The 20,846-nt window shown below is 44.2% G+C and overlaps 2 protein-coding genes across 2 annotated transcripts; both read left to right on the forward strand.

Annotated features, from left to right (window-relative positions):
- Window positions 1-572: 572 nt before the first annotated feature.
- Window positions 573-9,922, forward strand: abcb10 (ATP-binding cassette, sub-family B (MDR/TAP), member 10). Its single transcript, XM_036547200.1, has 13 exons — window positions 573-1,002; window positions 2,225-2,425; window positions 2,891-3,093; window positions 3,991-4,125; window positions 4,210-4,356; window positions 6,001-6,136; window positions 6,516-6,611; window positions 7,202-7,411; window positions 7,503-7,582; window positions 8,373-8,553; window positions 9,100-9,143; window positions 9,295-9,329; window positions 9,659-9,922. The coding sequence occupies exons 1-13, from the start codon at window positions 573-575 to the stop codon at window positions 9,912-9,914; spliced, it is 2,154 nt and encodes a 717-aa protein (XP_036403093.1). The 3' UTR covers window positions 9,915-9,922.
- Window positions 9,923-16,670: 6,748 nt separating this feature from the next.
- On the forward strand, window positions 16,671-20,283 carry LOC118789844 (actin, alpha cardiac muscle). The gene is made up of 7 exons (XM_036546521.1): window positions 16,671-16,753; window positions 17,901-18,040; window positions 18,344-18,668; window positions 18,903-19,064; window positions 19,327-19,518; window positions 19,640-19,821; window positions 19,916-20,283. Exons 2-7 carry the CDS (start codon window positions 17,912-17,914, stop codon window positions 20,057-20,059), a joined length of 1,134 nt encoding a protein of 377 aa, XP_036402414.1. The 5' UTR covers window positions 16,671-16,753; window positions 17,901-17,911; the 3' UTR covers window positions 20,060-20,283.
- The last annotated feature ends 563 nt before the right edge of the window (window positions 20,284-20,846 follow it).

The raw sequence follows: 20,846 nt of genomic DNA on the forward strand, positions 1-20,846 counted from the left end.
GCACCGATCGGGTACTCGATGCTCGCGGTTCGTATTGTCATGTCTCAGGCGTAGTGGTTGCCACTTTGTGTTTGAGGGCGTCGGATGGAGACGGGAGGGTGACCTTTTGGTTTGTAGGGAAGGCGTTTTCGATCCGTGACATGGGCGTTTTGTTTCGGGTTTTTTTACATGTGCACGCCGGAGATTGTGCCGATACGCGCGAGCTGTCGACGGACAGATTGGCGTGACGCGGACCTGCGCGCGGCGCGATAAAACAGCGGCTGATGGTCGCGAGGCTGCGGGCTGGGACACTGGCGCGAGCAGATAGCGTTGAATAACCGTCAGGCATGAGCAAGTCGTCGGCTCGCCGGCTGTCACCGTTTTGCTGTTACGTGAACGTAGTAAAAGTTAAACTCTTTTCTATCCGCTTGTTAAAGTGATGTGAAACAGTGTTACTGACTAAATATATGTAAGTTGGCTGACTAGCTCGCGAACTGGGCAAGAATTCTTGTACGGACTATGAGCTCGCTGCTTCTTGTGGAATTACGCAGATATATAGTATATGTGCATTAGAAATAATGTTTGCAAAGAGTATGACGAGTAGAGTGAGACTCACATTGCTAAGGACAAGATGTGCTGCTGTCGGTGCGCTGAAACACAGGACTTTTTACTGCTCAGCGCAGAGGTTACATTGGCTGGACACCCAGACCTTCGGAGCCCCGCGGAAGAGACGGCATGCGAACGGGAAAGGGTCCGATGTGTTCCGGGTACCTGCGGCGCATCTGTCCCCCTCTCCTCTCTCCAACCCTAAGTTCAGAGTTTTCGATCTGCCTCGGCATGCGTGGAGCGGTTCGGGGCTGTGCGGTTTCAGCACGTCGGCTGGTCCATGCCGAGCGGCTCAAAGCGAAGCGGACGGCAAAAATCAGCCAGCAGCTGAAACGAACAGCAAATTAACCCGAATACCGTCTGATGACATCAAAAGGCTCCTAAAGCTAGCGCACCCTGAGCGCTGGCGGCTGGCAGGTAGGCCGTGTCATTCGAGGACACAGCTGTTTGTGTCACCCCCCTACAGGAAGTTATGGAATACAATGGATGAGTGATTTAAAGCGGTATTCAAGTGATGCGCTGCTCAGCTATAAGTCATTTTGTCGGACTCGACACCAATATTGAGCTAATGTACTGTATGGAAGCACTCGAAGAAAATCTTTCTCGCGAAACATATTTGTCGTATTTTTATTAAGGTCCTCAATGACGGTCCATAGTTTCCCCTCACATAGCTGGAGCTGTCAGCTGGAGTTGTGGTTGTCGGTGTGCTGTTTGTGTTCAAGGTGTCATCTTTGGAGTGGATGAAAAAAAAAAACTAATTTATGTAAATGGCACTCCCTACAGAGAATACAGATCTTTCATTTTATTGTAAAATTTCTGTTTTTAAGACCTAAATTGATAAACGTCTAAAGAAGTGAAAGTGAAATTGGGTAACACATATTGTTTCTCTTTTGATACCAAAGGAAAACTGGTTTTAGCCACTTTTTTGACTGTAGTGAATTAGCATGGAATATATGTGTTAAATACTGTTACTGTATTTTAGTATGTGCATAATATGTGAATTGATACTGCCTACTGCTAGGACTTCCTCGTAAGAGATTTTATATCCTAATAGACCTTTTCCTATAAAATATAGGATAAATAAATAAATCATTGTACTTACAGCCCATGTGTCACCATAGTGTATTTAACATTGCATAATTATGCTGTCACAACAAACATGTGCTAAGATTCTTCATTCCCTGTAATGTGGCCTATTGGTTCTACATAAATATTTCTCGGGGGTGATGTGCTGTGTTCTGATGAAAGATGACTCCCACATTAAGGGTTGTGTATGACTGCCTTGAAGTTAGATCAATTCCAGTTAGTAGGAAACTAATGGCATTACTAATCCTAACATATGAAGGAAGTAAAACCATGTCAGCCTAGTGGCCTTGTACATGGTGTGGCAGTGTAGGGCTGCAGTGTAGCATAGTGGTAAGGAACGGGGCTTGTAACCTGGTTCGACTCCCCACTGGGACACTGTTGCTGTATCCATGGGGGAGGTACTTAACCCAACATCGTTTCAGTAAATATACAGCTGTATAAATGATAACATGGAAAAAATGTAACCTATGTAAGTCAGTCTGGATAAGAGCATCTGCTAGATGCCAGTAATATAAGGTTGTGTCAGGTCTAAGATATGTCTGTCTGTCCACAGCGGCGGTGGGGTGCCTGGTGGTCTCCAGCACAGTCACCATGTCTGCTCCCTTCTTTCTGGGCAAAGTGATCGATACGATCTACACACACTCCGCCCCGGACTTCAGCAACGCCCTCTCTTCCCTGTGTGCTGTGCTCTCAGGGGTCTTCCTCTGTGGGGCCGCAGCCAACGCCATGCGAATCTACCTCATCGAGAGCTCTGGTGAGTACCTGTTTACCTGGGCCGCAGGTTACATGGCTCAACCAGCACTCAGAGGAAATGAGATTTTCCACACATCCACTGATGTCATCCACAGAATCTGGACAGATTTTCTATCTTTTAGTTTAGTTATGTCAGTAGCTGTAATCATTTTATCAGCTGTCCTAATAATAACATCAAGCAGATATGCTCTTTGGACAGTTTAATCAACAGAAGAGAAGAATAGCACAGCGTCATGCAGCCTTATTTACACAAAGGCAATAAGACCAGTCTATTCTGAGCACTGTAATGTACACAAATCATAATAGGCATGTTAACCTTTACACCAAATAAGATGTTTTATGACAGTCGTAAACTAATAAATAATGTTAATGTTCAGCTTGAATAAATGTTTTTTTATGCATTGTTTTTGTCATTTTGCTGACACATAATGAATTTAAAATATTCTGTCTCTGGTAACTCTTTCAGGGCAACAGATTGTGAGAAACTTACGCGAATCCCTTTTTTCCTCAATTTTGAGGCAGGAGGTGGGTTTCTTCGACAAGACGCGTACCGGCGAGCTCATAAACCGCTTGTCTGCCGACACGGCGATTATTGGACACTCTATCACCGACAATCTCTCCGATGGGCTCCGGGCCATTGCCCAGGCAACAGCTGGAGTTGGAATGATGGTAATGCATAATATAGATATAATGTTTCAGTTTCTTCTCGTTTTTGGCTGAACTGGGGTCAGTTCCTGAAATTGAGGACTGCCAGGGAATAAAAGTTGAAAAGGCATGAGCTTTGCAGAAGAGCTGTAATGGTGACAAACCTGAAAAAATACTGTGATTCGAAAGTAATTTAATTACTTTATTAATCCTGGTCTTGTTTTTTTTTGTTTTTTTTTAAACCATTTCAGTATTTTTTGTCACCATTGTAGAGGATGATTTACTCTTTGTGTACCTATTTATGTGGGGGGAGGAAATGCAGGATCCTTTTGTTCCATGTATATAAGCTCATACACATACACCTGATTGCATTCTCCATCCTTATTGTGCTTGTTATGGTGGAAAAACTAGTTTTACTGGAATTCCGACCTGTATCTTCCGCAACAAGGAAACAAAAAACACTGAGGTGTTTCCTCATAGGAGCTGAAAACTGAAACATGTCGACATAGACTAACTTGCGTAGTAATTAAGACACAGACCGACTTGCGCAGTAATCGTCTAGGTTATTACACCACAGACACAGCATGGTATCACTGTTTTGACATGGTCCATCTTTCTATTAGGGGATGTAAATAAAAAAAAAAAAATCACACTTTGTATCTGTGATGAATCTTATGTCTCTAGACAGCAGATACTTGCATGTATACAAGTTAACTAAAAATATGTCATACCTGTATGTATGTATGAATCCTTCAATTAGATGGTAAATTTTTCCAAGTCAGCCCTGTTTTCTTCCATGTTGAAGCATGTGCAGATGTTTCCACAGAACCCACATGTATATACTGGACTATAGGTTTGCAGTCAGTCTAATATTACTCTGTCTCCTCCCTGTGCCCCCCCCCACCCCCCCCCCCCCCCCAGTTCTACATGTCCCCCAGTCTGGCATCCTTTGTGCTTGTGATCGTGCCCCCCATGGCTGCCCTGGCTGTGGTGTATGGACGTTACCTGCGCTCGATATCCAGGAGAACGCAGGACTCCTTGGCGCAGGCCACACAGGTGAGCAGAGGCCTGCTCTGTGCGTGTGTGTGATCTTTTGGGGTGCCGACCGCAGGCTGACATGAATACGCCGTCCCCTTCCAGCTGGCCGAGGAGAGGATCGGCAATCTGCGGACTGTGCGAGCCTTCGGGAAGGAACTGACGGAGGTGGAGAAGTACGCGCAGAAGGTTAATCACATCCTCCACCTGGCCAGGAAGGAGGCCAAGCTTCGGGCGGGGTTCTTTGGAGCGGTAAGCCTCACTCAGGCTTCTTCAGTATGAGCATTAGTTGGCCTGAAAAGTACAGTTAACAAGTTAACATCCAAACAGTATTCCATACCATGGTTCTTACACTGGTAATGGTCATACTCCAAATGAACTATTGCTATGCATTATGAAATAGGACTATCACTAATATTCCTGCATGTGTGGTACTGTGTATTCCAAATAAGTCATGTGAAGGACTGGCATGAATTTTCCCTTTAATTATCTTACTTGGGAGAGTACCTAGAAGATCCTTGCTGTTGCATTATCTTGTTTTCTTAACAGTTTTGTCAAATATCTTATTGCAAACAATATCCTCAACAAAGCTCCCTAATGGCTCAGTTAGCAGGGCGCTCATCTTGAGCGCAGGCTGAGTCTTATGACCTGGGCTGGATCCCAGCCATGTCATCACCAAAGACATAGACCAGGAAACAACATCAACAGAATGAAGGATGGGGTTGGTTCGTTAATGTTTCTACAGCCCAGTCCAAAACCACCCTCTTGCCCAGTCTCTGTGATACTTTTTACATCTGAGGCAAAGGGGCAAACTGTATCTGTCCAGCAGTTTCGATCTGTGAGGGGAATTCTGAAGAGAAGGGGGAGTGGCTGACTGGCATGCCAGAGAGGAGGGGGGTGGGGCTGTGGGGAAGGGGAAGTGATGGATACAGGGACTTTTTATATTAGAAAGGGTGGCGCTGCTCTGTACCCCAAGTAGTAATGAATGAGAAATATTTCTCCTTTGTCAATTTAAAAAAAAAAGAAATTATTATGCCCTTATTAACATTACCTGAAATGAAATCTGTATGAATAAATCTTTTATTATTCATTACTGTTTATGTGCCTCTAAATTTACTGATATGTACATAACTTTGGGCACTGTTATAGTAGGTTTGTGCACTCCTAATAGACACCCTGTATATCCTGACATGTATACTGACTATAACATTAGTGCCAGTGCCTCGAAGTTAGAGCTGAGCCACAGACTTTGTGGAACCACAATCCAAGTATTTAATGGCTTACTGGCATCCTGCACAGACCTGCCAGAGAAATGTAAATGATTTCATGTATCCAGTCACACAAAGGGCAAGCTCAGTTTGTCAGTGAAGAGCTGGGGTTACAGCAAAGGTCACTGTGTTTCACCGCAGAAAACAGAACCCTGTGTCACTGAGCACTCACTCTGGGCCACACCGTCGGCTGGGTGTGTCACCCTGACCACTCAGTTAGTGGTGTTTGTCTGCCTCCTGAACCACATGTTCAGCTGTGTGTTTCTGCCGGACCGCACGGTCGGCTGTGTGTTTCTGCCGGACCGCACGGTCAGCCGCGTGTTTCTGCCGGACTGCACGGTCAGCCTTGTGCTTCTGCCGGATGTGTGTTTCTGCCGGACCGTGCGGTCAGCCGCGCATTTCTGCCGGACCGCGCGGTCAGCTGTGTGTTTCTGCCGGACAGCACGGTCAGCCGCATGTTTCTGCCGGACCGCACGGTCAGCCGCGTGCTTCTGCCGGATGTGTGTTTCTGCCGGACAGCACGGTCAGCCGCGTGTTTCTGCCGGACCGCACGGTCAGCCTTGTGTTTCTGCCGGATGTGTGTTTCTGCCGGATCGCGCGGTCAGCTGTGTTGGTGTCTCTCCTGCAGACGGGCCTGAGTGGGAACATGATCATCCTGGCAGTGCTGTATAAGGGGGGCTTGCTGATGGGTGGTGAGCACATAACCATAGGCGAGCTCTCCTCCTTCCTCATGTACGCCTTCTGGGTGGGAATCAGCATCTCAGGTGGGCCCATGAACTGTTACTATGGTTATGATATTGTTTATGCTTTGATTATGATATACATTGTAGCACTGTTATGAAATCAGTTATTTAGCGCAGGCCCTGTGCAAGGGGACCTGTAGCGCCTGACATTAATTACAAAAAGAAGTAGTAGCTACCTTTAAAATATGGGGGACACACTATTCTTTTGTCTTAAGACAGGAAACTGCCATATGTTATTTCCTTTAGTTTGTGTACCCAATCTACTTTGTAGAGGTGAACACTAATGCAGGAGGTGGTAAAGGCCAACAGACGAATGAAAAGGCTTAAAGTGAAATCAATTTGGCAAAAGGGTGGAGGTCACTGGCCTGCAGTAACTGTGTATCTGCTGTGTGCTTGGCAGGGTTCAGCTCCTTTTACTCGGAGCTGATGAAGGGGTTAGGAGCCGGGACACGGCTGTGGGAGCTGCTGGACCGAAAACCAGAGCTTCCTTTGAATGGTGAGTCACTCCTGCTGAAAGCTGTTCATAAGCATGTTCATGAGCCTCTGATCAGGCAGGCTCTCTCTCCTGAAGGGACCTTGTTGCACCTTGCATCTTATCGTTTAGGAACCTTACACCTTGAATGTTCATATTTATCACATAAAATTGGAAAGAAAATGACTCCCAGTTATCTGCAGCGTCATAGGCATGCAAACCTACTGCCCCCAAGGGTAGCCATTTTGACTGGTCACCCCTTATGCGGAGGGATGCCTGAAAGGAGTTTTTGTATTGCACAGGAAATCAAGCATCTGTCTTTCTCTTTCTCACCGTCCGTTCAATTCAGTGTGCTTCACTAGCATGACATACAGTTTGTAAATATAAGTATCTTGCATAAGACTAAAAGGAAAAGGTGAACAACTAACAAATAATAAAAACTGCCCACCTAAATTACTGAGCATGCGGAAAGATTCAACAGCGTAGTTCTAAAATGGTCAACTGATGGTTACTCATGGTCCATCAGGCTGTGGGAGGCTGCTAGTAGGCTTGTTGGTCATTACTCTATGAGGACTTGTGGTTTTTTGTTCTGTGTCTGTCGCCATTTTCCTCAGAGGGTGTGGTGTTGAGGCCAGACCAGCTGAAGGGTGAGATCCACTTTCGCAACATCACATTTGCTTACCCAACCCGCAAGGACACACCCATCTACCAGGACCTGAACCTGAGCGTTCCCGCGGGCTCGGTGATGGCGGTGGTGGGCCCCAGCGGATCGGGGAAGTCCACCCTGGTGTCCCTGCTGCTGCGGCTATACGACCCAGACTCTGGTGAGGGAAGAACGTCTCGCACGGCAGCAGCTCCGCTGTGTTTCGCAACCAGGGAATAACTGAACTTGTTCATATCTGTGATTTGCAATAGGTGTCATCACCATAGATGGCCACGACATTCGAGATCTCAACCCCTACTGGCTGCGGAGCCACATTGGTACTGTTAGTCAGGTGAGTCCTAAAGGGAGGCACCAATCGGGGCCTACAGTATTACACTCCAGCCAATCACAGCCCATCTCACTCAAGGTTTTGAAAGTCCAAGAAAACTGACCATGGCGCATATTGTTGGTAAAAAAATAATGCCAGGCAAAAAATTTATGCTGGATGAGTAGAACAAAAATGTGGCTTGACTGTATTCCTAGTGAAAGTACAAACACACCTCAGTAATGAACTCACTCAAAGACCTCAGTAGAAAAGGACTGCTGCAGTAACACTGGCAATAGTAAACAAGGACTCACACTAAGGCAGAGTGCTAGTGCTAGTTAGATATATCTGTTAATTACTGTAAAATACTTTGTACTGGATGTAGTATGAGTGCTAGCTGGAAATCAGCTGTGAATCACTGTCCTTGTAGCAGGGTAGGGGGTTTACACTTGTAATCATTACATTACATTATTGGCATTTAGCAGACACTCTTATCCAGAGCGACTTACATCAGTTGCAGGTTTTTACAATGTTGTCCATGTATACAGCTGGATGTTAACTGAGGCAGTTGTGGGTTCAGTACTGTGCCCGAGGGAACAGCAGCAACACTGCCGCAATCAAGTGACTACATGTCACGTCATATCTTCCCACTGCTATAAATCTGTTGTGTACCGATTTAGATTTTTTCATTGGCCAAATAAGTGAGCTAGCACGTTAGCTTTGTCACACTGAGTGCTTTAGCTACCAAGCCTTGGATTCTTCAGGCCGTTTGCAGCAGCAGAGCTGATATTCCCTCCGTACTGCGGGTTTCCTGCAGGAGCCGGTGCTGTTCTCCTGCTCCATAGCAGAGAACATTGCCTACGGAGGCCCGGACCCCAGCCAGGTGACGGCCGAGGACATCGAGCATGTCGCTCGCCTCGCCAACGCTCACACCTTCATCCAGTCCTTCCCCGAAGGCTTCAACACCGTGGTGGGAGAGAAGGGCGTGCTGCTGTCAGGTGAGAAGGAAAAGTTACCATCATTACATTACATTACATCATTTAGCATACGCTCTTTCCCAGAGCGACTTCCAAATACACGCAGCACAATGCTAAGAGTAGACATCAAAGAGATATTGCAAGAGGTCAGTAAAATACTGAGTTAAGGGCTAAACTAGTGTGGAGTGTTTTTTAACTGATGTAGGGAATATATCATAAGGAATATAACAAAGAATGGTCAATATGGTTTTCATACAGAAATAGCATAAGAAAAAGGTAATAAGGATGCTGGGATACACAGTTAAAAGCATTTATTGGAGAGAAGGGCAACAAGACTGGTTTGAGGTATCAGACTTGAACATTATGATGAAGACAGATGAACTGCATACAGTATTGTGTTTAAGTGATCAGCTGAGTTTATAGCATGGACACAGGCAGCTATGACTGCATCAGTACTTTTAGGTTTGAAAACATCTGTCCCTCTTTCAGTACTCCAGTTTTGAAGTTTTATTAGTGTCAGTGGCCGAATTGAAATGAGCTGTTGTGTTTTTTTTTTCCTACCACCAGGGGGCCAGAAGCAAAGAGTCGCTATTGCACGAGCATTGCTGAAGGTGACTAACGCTGATATTCTCTCAGCACTCTGCCTTTCATCCTCTGTAGTATCTTATGGTTTTATTTATGTAATCAGTGCAAGTTATTACTATTATTTTGAGAACCTGTTGAGAACTCAGACTGATTTTTTTTCATTTTTATATTCCTCAGAACCCTAAAATACTTCTACTAGATGAGGCCACAAGGTAAGATTTGCAAAACTTTGTCCACCAATAGCAGTGTGAAATCCCTGGACTTAGCTCACATTACATTATTGGCATTTAGCAGACTCTCTTATCCAGAGCGACTTACATAGTTACACTTTTTTTTACAATGTTATCCATTTATAGAGCTGGATGTTTACTGAGGCAATGGTGGGTTAAGTACCTTGCCCAAGCGTACAACAACAGTGCCCCCAGGGGGGAATTGAACCGGCAGCCTTTTGGTCACGAGTCCTGCTCCTTAACCGCTATGCTACACTGCCACTCGGCTTAGCCTGCAGGTGACCGGGTCTCTCTCTCGCCGGCTCTCACAGTGCCTTGGATGCGGAGAACGAGTGCCTGGTGCAGGAGGCCCTGGAGCGGCTGATGGTGGGCCGCACGGTGCTGATCATCGCCCACCGCTTCTCCACCATCCAGAGCGCGGACGCGGTGGCGGTGCTGGACGAGCGGCGCGTGGTGGAGAGCGGCCGGCACAGCGAGCTGCTGGAGAACGAGCGCGGCCTCTTCCGCAAGCTGATGGAGAAGCAGGCCTTCCTGCAGGCCGAGCAGAAGCACATGCTGTGCGAGTAGGGGGGCGGGGTGGGGCGGGGTGGGGCGGGGCAGGGCAGGGTGGGCGGGGTCTGGAGGGGTGGGGCTTAAGTTCACCTGCTGTCCTCTGCACCTGCCGCTGGTGCCAGAACTGGAGTGTGTGAATGAGGACACAGTGTTCCAACTGGAGTGTGAATAATGACACACTGTGGATTTGTACAGAATTTGCATTTTTAATAACAGATATTGCTATTAACAGGCCCCAGCAGAAATCGTCCCTCTGCTGCACTGGGGGGTGGGGGGCTTTGTTGTTGTTGTTTTTTTTTTTTTTTAATCTCAGTGCTCACTGAGAAGATCCTCGGCTATGTGTATTCTGTCTGTTAAAGGGTTCTGCAAAAGTCAAGGCTTCAGCTAAAGCCTCTCACAAAAAAATGGCGTTTCACAGTGGGGCGAAACTTTTACACCCTTCAAAGGGTGTGCTACCAACAGTGCGTGAAACTAGAGAAAGCCACACTGCTTGCGTGTCCTGTGTGGAGCCCAAACACAAACAGGCTCTGAACAGACCTGCCTGTGCACACAGGGCTTTATTTATTTGACTGCAAAGAAGGCGTTTGTAATATACAACCTAAAACTTGAAGGTTATCTGAAGTACTGAGTCAGCACACTAAACGATGAAGGTCAGGATAGAGAAAGGCCAGCGTCAGGTCTGTGTTGCTGGGCAACCAGCGATTCCGTGGGTGTGATGTGCTGTAAATGTAATGAGACAATCCCACAGCTCTGGTACTCAAATGATCGTGCTGATGAACATTACAGTGAATACCAGTTATATACAGCACAACTCTACAATTTGAGAAGAAAAAAAACAGACTGAACCCTTTATGAGAAGGCTGCAAATTGAGATGAACTCGAGCCAATAGCCATCAATGGCTTGAGACTAATTGCTGAATATCCATGACTCCCATTCTTTCAGACTCCATTTACATGGACTCGTATAACTCCCTTTTCCTAGTCTATGATACAGGCTGCTGCTAAGTGCATGGCTGAGAACACTGCAGATTTCTCCTAATCATTGAAAACGTGAATCGGTGCAGGGTCTGTTTCCCATTATGCCCTGCGTAACTGTGCAGTCATATCAGCCTGCTAGAGATCTCCTCACAGGCCCTACACCATATGGTCAGTGGGAGTAGCTGAAACAGATCATTTTTGCTCCAGCATTTGGCAGCTGTGTGTGAAGCCTGATCACAATATGACCACAATCGGGTGCAAAAAAGTGACCAAAAACTATAGTTCTGTGGTCATGTTGCGTTCATAGCGGAAAACACATCTTCTGTGGAGTGTAAATGTTGCGTTATTTTTTTAAAGATACAAGCGGAAATACAGGATAGTTGTGCCTTTTATTAAAGACTTTTATTAAATAAGAATATATATAGCACTGTAATCATGTTTACAGTTTTATTTTGACAAAATTATCAAAAATATTAATACAGTTTTAATGTATTCTGGTAACCTCAAACTGTCATGAGTCCCATTTTGTATAACTGGAAAAACCATTTCCTTTTCTCACAAAGTCCTTGCCTTCTGTGATTGATATTGTATGTACCGCACACAGTACTCACTAATAATATATCTGTGATTGTAATATATGCACCATACACAGTACGCGCTAATGCAGCAATGCCTCTGCATCTGTTGGTGTTTCCACCGTGTAAACTTCTTCTCTAAAAACATACTTCCTAACTGGTGGTGTGTCTTTGCTGTTACTTTCTTTTCACGTTTGCCTTCCCTTGTATGAATGAGACAGTTGTCGAAACAGGGAATTTGCTATGCAGAGAAAACCCTCTACATGTTTGTGATTGTATCAGTTGGCATACAGGCTTCATAAGTGGACAAGGATGTTACCACCTGGTCTGATAATCTATTATGATTTCATATATTTTGAGAGAAATTTTCCAGTGCTGACAACAGGAAAAAAAAAACATGAGTTGAAACTGTAAAGTTTTGCCAGGGAATCAGTTTTTCAAATACTCCTTGAAGAGATCGCTAATCGATCAGTATTTAAGTGCTTAACAAAAACTGAGGAACATACAAATTTTATTAATCCTCATCAATATTCAGAAAAGAGTTTGATACTGAAGCATGAATTAAAACAAACCATTGTGGGTTCCTAGGCTCTTGATGATCGTCTCACTGCTCTTGGGCACCCTGCAATTTGTCGTGCACCTGTTAGTTGTTCGGATGGCGTCTGTAGAGACAACTGGCGACTCCAAAACAGGGTTGCATATAAAGGAAATAGCATTTTAAAAACCCATTGTAATTATTGATGGATGTACTGTATATTTGAATACAGAGGTATTAAGTCATCATTTCCTCTTGGGAGACAGAATATTTGAGAGTTTAATGATGTGCAAAGGGAGTGTCCCCCATTTTTATCAGGGTTTTTATGTTTTTACTGAAGCTCATTTCTTCTGAATCAATGTTATCAAAATAAATTTATATTGTATATCCAAATATCAAGATATTTGATTTATGTGCCGGTAGACTACAGTGTCAAATAAAATATGTTAATATAAAGGTTATCCACTTAATGACTGATTTCATTAAATATTTCATTCATTTATTTCTAGAACTACTCTACCACAAGGCTTCTCATTTCTAGAGCTACTCTACACTAAACCTATCCTACACCAGGGTTGCTCATGTCTAGAGCTCCTCTACACCAGAGGACCCCTTTCATCTCATTATGGGATATATTTTACTGACATACTGACTGAAAACCTCTGCCTGATTCTGCATGTTATAAAACCTTTCCCTGTTTGTCTCTGCCTCTGTGTCATTTAACCCCTAATCATCATTTCCAGATGTTTTACAATAAGAGACTACCTCTGACACATAAGAATATAAGAAGCTGAATGATAAGAGACCATTCAGTTTGACACTACTAGGCTTACCATTTTGTCTCCATTTGTCTATCTTGGAGTGCGTCAAGCCTGGTCTTACGATGAAGTGTCTTTGCTTCCACCACAAATCCTGGCAAGCAATTTCATGCATTTATAACTCCTAGTGGAATAAAATACTTCCTAATATCACTTTGAAATTTACCTTTAATTTTTTACCTACCATTTTGCTCTGACAGAACTAAACATAGTTTATTTATCCCTTTTAAAAATGTAAAAACATCAGTCAATTTTTTCCTGATTCTTCCTTCCTTGTTGCCCCTCTCTGAACTATTTCAGGAGCTTCTATCTTTTTCTCACACTGTGATGCCCAGAACTGGATACAGTACTCCAAATATTGGTCTGTGAAAAGCATTATATAACATATACCACATAAAAATGTGTTTGATTTGCAATTGACATGTTTCATTTCGTATCCCAGCATCCTATTTACCTGCGATATGAATTGGTAAAGCAGGCTGAAGCTACAGGATACTCCTAAACTACATATTTCTCCAGTCTCTCCACAACACATCTGTTTATCAGAACAACAGTGACGTCCCCACCCCACCCACATCTCTCTCCCTTCCCAGCTCACTCCTCTGCTTCTGAGCAGATAAGACGTGCATGGACTTAATGATAAAACCTTTGTGTCAGAACAATTACCTCTGACTACGGCTCAGAGATGCAACTTCTGCTTATGATCTTGTTACGGAGGTCACATTAAGGGAAGTCCATATCATCTTGGAAATTCCAAATATAAACATACAATGTGAACAAAAAAATTAATTCCCTTAAAAATTTGAATGTACTGTTATCATCTTGGATCAGGTTGTTGGAATAAAACACTGCAAAAGTATAAAGCAAGTAAAGCACCTGACTCTACTGTGATAGGAGAAGTTCTAGCCAAACTCAAATGGAACACTGTCAATAAGGTGGAGAGTGGTATACAATAGGTATATTATACCATCCCAAAAGATTATAGGGGAAAAGATCAACCACTGTGAGCTTGTCTGTCTTGTCACGACAGAGTTTTTCAGCAACACAAGCAGCATCCTGTCTGCAATTGGTGTGTCTGTCTGTGTGTACATGTGATCTTCCTGACACAACAATTCTGCTCGCTGCCTCATGCATCACTCCAGACTCTAATGCCGAGTACTTGTCCAGCTCTAATGCATCAAATAAGAGTGTTATTGTGGTAAACCTTTGAGAAGCACATTCCATTGATATTCCATCTAGCATGAAATGTACTTCCCATCCTCTCCTGCTTCAGATGCTGTGATTTACTTAGATTGATACACCATGTTCTCGCAGTAGACATCTCTATTGCTATCCTGCTCATTGTAGGGGTGTCCACTTGGGCTTACACGTGCATGTAGTGAATCATTTTAATAGTAGTTTCCTACACTTTTTCTTTGCTTTCGTTTGTGATGCAATACTCTATTTGCACCACAAGGGGGCTAAGTATTTGTAAAAACACCTAAATGTAGCAGTAACATAATACGGTAACATGCTGAAGTCATCTATATGAGGAAAGTCTAAATCTGATGCTGAACTACAGCTCCTGCTTAGATGCACAAAATTAGCAGATTATCAGATTTCTTTTTATTCTAAATGTATCAACTTTGATGCTTGATACTATCACTCCATGAACAGCTTTAAAAGTAATGACTTTTAACCGGCGCATGTTCTAAACAATTTGGATATTAAATATTTATTATTTTATATAAGTTGATAAACTTGACTCTGTAATAATGGTTTGCGCCTTTTGAGAAATGTCGTGTGTAGTCCACCTGTGCCTAGGATTACCAATGAAACATAATCTGTAGCCATCATCGCATGACGTTTCATGGCTGTTTTCAACCATACAACTTTGTTATCTGTCTAATAGCAGTAAACATTTACAGAGGTCATGCCGCAGTTTGTATAGTACTGGAGTAAACCACAATGGATACGGCGGAAGTTCGTGGAACCTGGCAGTGTGCGCTGATGCCAAATGAGTTCCCACATGGCTAGATCAAATTCCCAAACGGCTGTAAACATTTTCTTTACAACTTTACAACTTCTTCTTTACAATGTTGACACACCATCGAGGAACTAATTGTTAGATGGTCTAACGCAATAGACAAAATGTGAACCGCATTCATTCCTGTGAGGGAAATCTTTCATCTGATGATGATGGTTATTGAGAGGAACCCCGCCCCCAGCAGCCCAGCATCTGACAAGCAGCTTCAGAGTCCGAGTCCGAGCGGCAGCTGCTGTCTGCCCACGCTGGTGTGCGCGCCTGTCTGCTGTGTCTTCAACTTTCTAAAATAGGAAAGGAGAGTTAAGGCTACCCACAATAAATTACTTTCACTTTTACGGGTTCCTCCGCCACCCTATATGGGTGTGACCAAGTTTTAGTAGGTTAATGGGCTAAGACCACGACACCGGCAACGCCCCTTTCCGTCTTCACCTTAAGACCTTGACCTGATAAACGTCCTTACGAAGCATTAATTTGTGCAGCGCTGCGTTCCGTTCTTGCTCCCGTTCAGTCTGACCAGTTCCTGTGTGGTGGCAGCAGCCGTGCTCTTTGTGTTTATATAAAACGTCAGGGGTGAAGTTTTGCTTCGCCTCCGCCACGTACACTGAAGCTAAGACACTATCAATCAGGACATCCTAACTGAATAGGAATCAATGTTCCTATCCACATTGTGGATAGGAACATTGGACCTTTTAACAACTGGTTTACAACAGAGGAACGCGTGCCGAGTCCACCGGTTCCTTTGATACCGTATATGCATGCGGTTGTGAAAATTACGGATACGTAGGCTATAGGTTAAACTGTCATCGGTTTGCTTCCCCGGTGAATTCAGACCAAACAATACACATTAGTTTTTAAAACGTTCAGTTTTCAGACCATATGAAATATTTCTTTCTGTCTACAGCAGTGATTATGTAGGGTATTTAAAACAGAAGCTGCTGTTGATTAAACGCACTCCAGTTTCAGAAACCTCTTGTTGCCTCGCGATCACGGGCTCCGGCTGTTCCTCGAGGAGTTGTAGCTTTACTACACGCGGAGCGAGTGGAGCAACCCCCCCCCCCCCCCGGAAAAACAAATGTTTAATCATTAAAGGCCAGAGTTCGGAAGAAAAGCATCTATAACCGTTTCCATCGCTACATCACATCGTGCATGTATTACACCAGTCCATTTAGAGTTCTTACATTGTTTTAAGGTCTTCCAACATGTGATTTCGCATACATCAGATTGACAGTATGTGAGCGGCCGATTGGAATGCCATTTTATAAACTGAAGAGACCACCACGTCCGATCCATTTCGGTGCCAAAGGCGATCCTGTAATCCAACTATGTTTAATTCTTTGTGTCTAACTTGTAGTAAAAGTTCATTCTTTACTCTTTACTTTACTCCTAAGAAAATGAGTAAAAGAATGAAATTAACTAACTGCCTCTGTCCCTCCTGTGCTTGTAACCCAGATGGTCAGATGGGCATGATTTTGAAAAGCCGCAGACATCCCTCGCAACATGATCTCTATGTTTATTCTGATAAGGAGATGCTTTGTAAAAGAGGAATCCATTCGGCAGTTGTGTTCAATGTTCAATGGAGGAGGAATACGGGGTTACAACTCTCGGGCTTCCATATACGGCCAGAGTACCGTGTCTTGGATTGGGGATTACCACTCCGTATATGGGCAGTCCTGTAGCTTACACTTCGAACCGGGGCGTCTAACGGCTTGCATGCAAGGTGCTGTCCCCTTCGCTCACCCTCCAAGGACCAAATATGGATGAAGGTGGGGAAAATACATGGACATTCACGATGGTTGGTAATAAAAAAAAGGCTGGCCGGAGACGAGTATATAAGGTTCAGGAGAGCCGGGGTCCCACTGTAGCTGGACCCAGCAGCGGTTGCGTTCTGCTCTGAGCTTCTCCTAAGGCAGGTCACACCTCAGGTAAGGACACTGGATTTAACTCGTGCTGCCAAGAGGGAATCCGCACATGCAATTCAAGGACTGGATTTATTGGGGAAACGGCTTCTTCGAATTTGTTTTACGTTACGCGTGGAATAAATTAATTTTTAAAACAAATAATATATCAACGAAAATATAACGAAAGGATATTTACAGTGATAAGACCTGGCAGCTAACTGGCGACTTGGGGCTTCATAGATAGATGTAATTCTGAAGACATTCTGCACAAACTTGCTCCCGCTGACAAGTGAATATAGGCACTTTTTGCGAGGACAGACTTTTTTTTGCAAAGTCTTGTCGCATCTGGAATAGTTTACATTTGAAAATTAAGATTTGCAATGAAGTCTGCTTACCAGGACGCATAAAAATTAATCAATCTATAAGTACTTTCTAACGATGTGATGCGGGGGCTAAGTGCAACAGTATTATGTTAAACCATTACCCTAAATTTAAAAAGTTACATTCAAGTCGTTATTCTAGTGTGCTAACATCCTATTTTTTTACAAAATCATTTGAAGGTGTACACAGACGGCAGCAAATTGCTACATACCTCCATTATGTACTTACGTTGAGATTGTATAACTCGTCTGTAAGTTAAATGCATTTCTGATGGAGTCATATTCAGCAATAAGCTGACTTAATGCCTTTAAAATGCACTTAGGCAATATGACGCCTGTAAACAAATCATTTTAATCTGATATGAAATCATATCTATTATTCCTACTGCGTTTCTGAATGAAAATGGTTGATGACTGGAGCAAATGTTAGAGATTAGCGAAGAACAGAGAAAGCGAAGACCAATAACAATAAATTGTACAGTAAGTTAAAACAAAAGCTATCAGTAAATTAAAACAATGAGTTCATTAAAACTTACAGTAACTTGGCTGTTTTAACGTGGCAGGAGCATTTCCGTTTTACCAAAATGAAAGCGTCGTTAGTACTTGACAATTGGAACAACTGGTGTTTAAATTCACTGCTCCATCTGTTGTCAATAACTACAACGTACTACCCTGTACGTAAGGGGTCTGTGTGATGTTGTTGCAGAATTCCACATACTGGCTGTAGTTTTGTTCCGCACGGCACGTGAACCAAGCTGACATTAATGAGGTTTTTATACGATTGCGTTTAGAACCCACCAAGATGTGCGACGACGACGAGACTACCGCTTTGGTGTGCGACAATGGCTCCGGACTGGTGAAGGCTGGCTTCGCCGGCGACGACGCCCCCAGGGCCGTCTTCCCCTCCATTGTCGGTCGCCCTCGTCATCAGGTACGGAAAAACTGCACCTACTAAGTTTGCCCGATAGTGCGTAAAATGCACAATTCTAATTACTTGTACATTTTTGATTAACGGTCTCAACTTCATCCGTAAAATATATGTTTTAACATCAATAACATATGTTTAGCTTACAGAAGATGTAGCACACATGAGAAATGGTTTCTTTCCATAGATTGTTATTCTTAATTAAATGCACAACATTAAACAGATTGTGCTAGCTTGTGTGTGTGTGTGTAAACGTTCAGGTGGTAGTCTCCTGCAGCAGGTGAGTGAGTGCTGTCCTTCTCCATACAGGGTGTGATGGTGGGTATGGGTCAGAAGGACTCCTACGTTGGAGACGAGGCTCAGAGCAAGAGGGGTATCCTCACTCTGAAGTACCCCATCGAGCACGGCATCATCACCAACTGGGACGACATGGAGAAGATCTGGCACCACACCTTCTACAATGAGCTGCGTGTGGCCCCCGAGGAGCACCCCACCCTGCTCACTGAGGCACCCCTGAACCCCAAGGCCAACAGAGAGAAGATGACCCAGATCATGTTCGAGACCTTCAACGTCCCAGCTATGTATGTGGCCATCCAGGCTGTGCTGTCTCTGTACGCCTCTGGCCGTACCACTGGTGAGTACAGCAAGGTGGTGTTCCGTACTTTAACACACCAGCCAAAGAAGTCTGGAATATTGCAGTAATCTCTATCATTAATATCATTACTACTTTATCCAATATACATCTCTCTGGCTGTACTAGTCATTACAGAATCTGAGGCTAACGGCATAGTAATTTTATGTCAGATTAGTTACTGGCTGCTGTAAGGTGCACATACTGTCTGGCTGAACGCACTGTCCCCTTACTTAGGTATTGTGCTGGACTCCGGCGATGGTGTGACCCACAACGTCCCCATCTATGAGGGTTATGCCCTGCCCCACGCCATCATGCGCCTGGATCTGGCTGGTCGCGATCTGACCGACTACCTGATGAAGATCCTGACTGAGAGAGGCTACTCTTTCGTCACAACCGGTGAGTCTGTGCCGCGCGGGAAACCTCTCCACGTGTCTTAGAATCAGATCCACAGCAACATGCTGAAAAATGCTGTCCAAAGTCAAATGCTACAGCAACATCTCAAAGAAGTCAAAATTTGATTTTGTGTCTACATTTATAAAAACCATTGTATAAAGCCCCCTTACGTCCCTTTACTAGTGCTGTGTAGTTTGTCTCACCTGCCACTGTTGCCCTGCTGGTGTGTGCCTGACTGACAGTGTGATACATTTTCCCATTACAGCCGAGCGTGAGATCGTGCGTGACATTAAGGAGAAGCTGTGCTACGTGGCTCTGGACTTCGAGAATGAGATGGCCACCGCCGCCTCCTCCTCCTCTCTGGAGAAGAGCTACGAGCTGCCCGACGGTCAGGTCATCACCATCGGCAATGAGCGTTTCCGCTGCCCAGAGACTCTTTTCCAGCCTTCCTTCATTGGTGAGTCGTGACACCAAAATCTCTGAAATTTACATTCTGTATTGGCTATACTACATTCCATGTCAGCTGTGCAGTCAAAGCAACACTGTGTCTCTACAATGATCTCTGTTGATCTACACAGGTATGGAGTCTGCTGGTATTCATGAGACTGCCTACAACAGCATCATGAAGTGCGACATTGATATCAGGAAGGACCTGTATGCCAACAATGTCCTGTCTGGTGGTACCACCATGTACCCCGGTATTGCTGACCGCATGCAGAAGGAGATCACAGCTCTGGCCCCCAGCACCATGAAGATCAAGGTATTTTACCAGCAATATAACTCTGTTAAATGGTTATATTCTGTGTTCCTACTAGTTTCTTACCTGTAACACATGGTTGTTTCTCTGCACCTAGATCATTGCCCCACCTGAGCGTAAGTACTCCGTCTGGATCGGCGGCTCCATCCTGGCTTCCCTGTCCACCTTCCAGCAGATGTGGATCAGCAAGCAGGAGTACGATGAGGCCGGCCCCTCCATTGTCCACAGGAAGTGCTTCTAAATCTGTGGTCATCGCCTGTGTACTTCGCCAGGATACTGTCGCAGCCGAACACGCTGCTGCCGTGGGACAGCTCCGCGCGAGTGCAATTTCGCAACGATGTGTTACTTGATGAAAGTGCTGCAAAGCTGAAGGAGTAACAACGAGAATGGAGAAACACCATGTTATCCAACATGTGAATGTAAAATGTACATAAATATTAATTTATTAAAGACCATCATTTCATATTTTTTTGATAAGAGCCTGTTTACACAAATCAAAAGGGGAGGGGATGCCATGTATTGCTTTGTACTCAGGGTTGGTGGAACGGTGCACCACACCTACACTTTTGTTAAACCCACAAAGCAAACATTAAACACCACCGTACTAAACATATTTCTCAACTGCTTTCAAAGAGAGTGACAGTAATTATTTAATCGGTGCCAAACCATTTGGTTACTATAACAAACATAAGCCTTTAAATATTTACTTCGATGGAAAGTGGTGCATGGCTTGTAATATCCCTGCCAAAAACACACGGAGGTGCTGGCTGGCTTGGTCCGGAATTGCTTAGGCAAAGCTGAGAAGTTATTGTAGCTCTTGTTGGCATTTAATCTCCAAACATTAGTTCATAAAAATGCAACAGATGTATAATTACTTATGAAAAGCAAATTAAAGGACAACATACTCGTCTAGATTACATGACACTATATTCTCTCTGCCACGACCTTGTCCAAACGCTAACAAATATGCTCCGTTGGGATTTACGCAACTAGGTAAGACCAACACAATTTACCCTTCAGTTAAAACG

The sequence above is a fragment of the Megalops cyprinoides genome, chromosome 15 (genome assembly GCF_013368585.1).
Source record: "Megalops cyprinoides isolate fMegCyp1 chromosome 15, fMegCyp1.pri, whole genome shotgun sequence".
In the NCBI taxonomy this organism is placed as follows: domain Eukaryota; kingdom Metazoa; phylum Chordata; class Actinopteri; order Elopiformes; family Megalopidae; genus Megalops; species Megalops cyprinoides.